The sequence below is a fragment of the Austrofundulus limnaeus genome, unplaced genomic scaffold, assembly GCF_001266775.1.
Source record: "Austrofundulus limnaeus strain Quisiro unplaced genomic scaffold, Austrofundulus_limnaeus-1.0 Scaffold860, whole genome shotgun sequence".
Taxonomy (NCBI): Eukaryota; Metazoa; Chordata; class Actinopteri; order Cyprinodontiformes; family Rivulidae; genus Austrofundulus; species Austrofundulus limnaeus.
The window spans coordinates 96519-98425 of record NW_013953262.1 but is presented as its reverse complement, the minus strand read 5'-3'; the positions used below and the strand labels follow the sequence as shown (position 1 = coordinate 98425).

Below are 1907 nucleotides of genomic sequence, written 5' to 3'. Positions count from 1 at the left end.
TGAAACATTACTGATTCGTCACAGAACAGATGTTTTCATCACATCTGGTCCAGTAAAGGTCCAAACACAAACAGGAAACTGTCTTTAAAGCTGTTCTGCTGAGTCAGCTTCAGTCCTGGCTTCTTCAGGAGGAATCAGTATCTTACCTGCGTCAGACGGCAGTGGACTCTGAGCAGAGTTTCGGACCTGTTGGTAACGTGGACTGGGCTCAGTTCTACAGGGTCTGCTTTGTAAACCAGGTTCTTACAGTCAAATGATGAAGACCTGCTGGACCTCATCAGTCTTCAGAACCACAGTGATGCAGAATGAAGACTCAGGTCATGAACCTGCACTTTGGCTTCTCCATTAGAACCTGRTTCCTGCATGTAAGATGCTGACTGCTCACAGAACCTCTGCCCGCTCCCTGACTGACTGCTGGGTGGTCTTGTCGTTTGCAGAGGTGGTGTCGGCGGTCCTCAGCGTGCTCCTCATCTACATCCTGACGGCCGTCCTGCTGTACGAGGCGGTCCAGAGGACCGTCCACCAGAACTTTGACATCGATGGAGACGTCATGCTGATCACTGCAGCTGTGGGCGTGGCCGTGAACCTCATGTGAGTTCTGCACCCCTCTGGGTCCAGCTGCTGGTCCTGCTGGTCCTGCAGGTCCTGCTGCAGGTTCTGTAAACTGAGCTGAGTCTCTGTCCTGGTTCTTCTCCAGAATGGGTTTTTTATTAAACCAAGGCGGTCACCTCCACTCACACGGACACGGACACTCTCACGGCGCCGCCGGTTCTGCCGGGTCGGGTCAGCAGAGACCGCACGGCAGCCTGGCTGTGAGGGCGGCCTTCATCCACGCTTTGGGAGATCTTCTTCAGAGCGTCGGGGTTCTGATCGCTGCTTACATCGTCCGCTTCAAGGTAGGCCACGCCCACAGCTGTAGGTGTTAACACCACACACAGGTGTTGTTGTTGTTGTCAAATTAAAGTGATCCCTGATTAGTTGTAACTTTAGACGTTTTTGATAAATGTGACTCATCACATCAAAATGAGGATTAAGTCAAATCTGGTCAAAATGACCTCATTACATTTTCCACTTCCTGGATTTAAAAGTTATATTTTGACACCTGGATTATTCTGACATCATCAGTTTATCCAGAGATATGACTTCATTTGTCTTGTTGGTTACGATGATATATTACAGTTTGGTCTGAATCCTAATTTTATGTAAATTTATTGTGTAATTTTTGATGTGAATATAAAAAGAAACCTCAAATAGTATTTGTGTAGGAGGATTTCCCAGTTGGAAAGAAATAAAAACATCGCTAACTCTCAGGGAAAAATTCAAAATGTTAAGATGACTTCATTTGTCTTGTTGGTTACAATGATATATTACAGTTTGGTCTGAATCCTAATTTTATGTAAATTTATTGAGTTATTTTTGATGTGAATATAAAAAGAAACCTCAAATAGTATTTGTGTAGGAGGATTTCCCAGTTGGAAAGAAATAAAAACATCGCTAACTCACAGGGAAAAATTCAAAATGTTAAGATGTTTTTCCTCAAAATCAGGGTTTTTGTTGCTAAAGCTCAAGAAAATGCTTCAGAATTGTTTTTAGGGTTGTATTTCAGACGTTTCATTCAAGTGATACGTTGATAAGGCTTTGTTATTGTTAATTCATTAGATTTTGACAAAATGCAATTTGAACATGTTTAAATCAAAACCCTGTATCTGCCCGTTTCTCCACTTCCTGCTTTTGGACTTAATCCTCATTTTGATGTGATGGGTCACAAATACTGTAACTGTAAAATAAAGACTGTAAAAATACTGTAGGATGTTTACTTTTGTAAATAAAAAAAATAAACATGGACGGAGCCATTTTATTTGCACACAAAGCATTCTGGGTAAATGATGACGTGGATAGGTCCTCGG

General features: G+C 42.6%; 1 protein-coding gene across 1 annotated transcript in view; it reads left to right on the top strand.

Annotated features, from left to right (window-relative positions):
* The window catches only part of slc30a4 (solute carrier family 30 member 4), a gene marked incomplete in the record, with an annotated part of 9966 nt that overhangs the window by 4645 nt on the left and 3414 nt on the right, over nucleotides 1-1907 (top strand). The window contains 2 exon segments of the mRNA XM_014029148.1: nucleotides 438-591; nucleotides 698-896. Of these exon segments, the coding sequence (XP_013884602.1) occupies nucleotides 438-591; nucleotides 698-896 (353 nt within the window).